The sequence below is a fragment of the Palaemon carinicauda genome, chromosome 25 (genome assembly GCF_036898095.1).
Source record: "Palaemon carinicauda isolate YSFRI2023 chromosome 25, ASM3689809v2, whole genome shotgun sequence".
NCBI classification, from domain to species: Eukaryota; Metazoa; Arthropoda; class Malacostraca; order Decapoda; family Palaemonidae; genus Palaemon; species Palaemon carinicauda.
The window spans coordinates 80,798,226-80,800,725 of record NC_090749.1 but is presented as its reverse complement, the minus strand read 5'-3'; the positions used below and the strand labels follow the sequence as shown (position 1 = coordinate 80,800,725).

At 34.6% G+C, this 2,500-nt stretch overlaps 1 protein-coding gene across 1 annotated transcript in view; it reads right to left on the bottom strand.

Annotated features, from left to right (window-relative positions):
• LOC137619244 (neuroligin-4, X-linked-like) overlaps positions 1-2,500 on the bottom strand; it is a 21,199-nt gene that overhangs the window by 1,864 nt on the left and 16,835 nt on the right. The window contains exons 7-8 of the mRNA XM_068349421.1: positions 2,329-2,486; positions 281-396 (exon numbers count right to left, since the gene is read on the bottom strand). Of these exons, the coding sequence (XP_068205522.1) occupies positions 281-396; positions 2,329-2,486 (274 nt within the window). The remainder of the gene's footprint in view (positions 1-280; positions 397-2,328; positions 2,487-2,500) is intronic.

Below are 2,500 nucleotides of genomic sequence, written 5' to 3'. Positions count from 1 at the left end.
ATATATATATATATATATATATATAGAGAGAGAGAGAGAGAGAGAGAGAGAGAGAGAGAGAGAGAGAGAGAGAGAGAGAGAGAGAGAGAAAGAGTTAAAATCTAGAGAAGAAAGTGATTATTCATTAATATATAAATTATCAGATAGAAATAAAATTATTCTAAAAATAGGAATGAATGTACTTTACTGACCTAAGATTATATATATCTAGAAAATATTGAAATTCATTGTATCATTATATCTCTGAGTGAAAACAGCCCCACGAAAATAGGAACCTCACCTATTTGAAAATATCTCTGATAGACTGGATCATATTTGGGCCATATCTGATCTTCAGAAGTTATGTCGTTTGCACTCTCGGACATCTTAGCTGTGGAGACTGTGTCCGTTGGATGTCTGGAAAATGAGCATAGAGTTTTGAAATGATGCCAAATGTATAACTGATTCATTTATGGTATCAATGATATAAACTCTACAGTAATATATATATATATATATATATATATATATATATATATATATATATATATATATATATATATATATATATACAAACATATTTAGATATATATATATATATATATATATATATATATATATATATATATATATATATATATATATATATATATATATATATATATATATATATTATATATATATATATATATATATATATATATATATATATATATATATATATATATATATATATATATATATATATATATATATCATATTCAAACATGTATATATATATATATATATATATATATATATATATATATATATATATATATATATATATATATAAATATGTATATATATATATATATATATATATATATATATATATATATATATATATATATATATATATATATATATATATATATATATTTACACATATATCCATATCCATATAACAAGGCACTTCCCCTAATTTTGGGGGGTAGCCGACATCAAACAAATAAAAAAAGGGGGACCGTTCCCCTTTACGCTCCCCCCAGCCTGACGAGGGACTCAACCGAGTTCTGCAGGTACTACTAGGGTGCCACAGCCCACCCTCCCCCGTTATCCAACACAGATGAAGCTTCATAACACTGAATCCCCTATTGCTGCTACCTCCGCAGTCATCTAAGGCGACCAGAGGAAGCAGCAAGGCCTACAGGAACTGTGTCACAATCACTCGCCATTCATTCCTATTTCTAGCACGCTCTCTCGCGTCTCTCACATTTATCCTCCCATTACCCAGAGCTCTCTTCACTCCATCCATCCACCCAAACCTTGACCTTCCTCTTGTACTTCTCCCATCAACTCTTGCATTCATCACATTTTTTAGCAGACAGCCATTTTCCATTCTCTCGACATGGCCATACCACATCAACACAATCATATCCACTCTAGCTGCTAAATCATTTCTTACACCCGTTCTCACCCTCTTCTCGAGATACACCAGCCATGCTATTCAGACACTTCATCTCAAACACATTCAATTTCTTTCTACCCGTCACTTTCATTTCCCACAACTACGATCCATATATCACAGTTAGTACAACCATTTCCTCATTCAAAACTCTCTTTACAATCATGCCCAAACCTCTATTCTTTACCACTCCCTTCACTGCTCCCAACACTTTGCATCCTTCATTCCCTCTCTGATGTACATCTGCTTCCACTCAACCATTTGCTGCAACAACAGACCACAAGTACTTAAACTGATCCACCTCCTCAAGTAACTCTCCATTAAGATAGGACATTCAACCTCGCACCACCTCCCCTTCTCGTACAACTCATAACCTTATTTTTACCCACATTAACTCTCAACTTACTTCTCTCACATATCCTTCCAAATTCTATCAATAATTGGCCAAGCTTCTCTTCTGAGTCTGCAACCAGTACAGTAACATCCGCAAACAAGAACTGATTTACCTCCCATTCATGATCATTCTTGCCTATCAGTTTCAATCCCCGTCCAAGCACTCGAGAATTCACCTCTCTCACCACTCCATCTACATACAAGTTAAACAACCATGGCGACATCACACATACCTGTTTCAGCCCCACTCGCACCAGAAACCAATTGCTCACTTCATTTCCTATCCTAACATACACTTTACGACCTTTGTAGAAACTTTTCACTGCTTGCAACAACCTTCCCCTAATTCTATATAACCTCATCACATTCCACATCACTTATGCTTTCTCCAGATCCATAAATGCAACGTACACCTCCTCACCTTTGGTAAATATTTCCCACATATCAGCCTAACTGTAAAAATCTGATTCATACATCCCCTGCCTCTTCTAAAACCACCTTGTACTCACCCTAATTTTATGAAATTACTCCACATTGATATGAACGATTTGCTGAGTGTGATATCCATCTTAGTGAAGTTATAACTTGAGGCCAAAGGTCCAAGAGCGCCTAGAGGACCACCAAAGACGTACGCCAGCTCGTTCAGGAGAAGACTCTCGTTTCCAGACTTTTCGAAAGAAA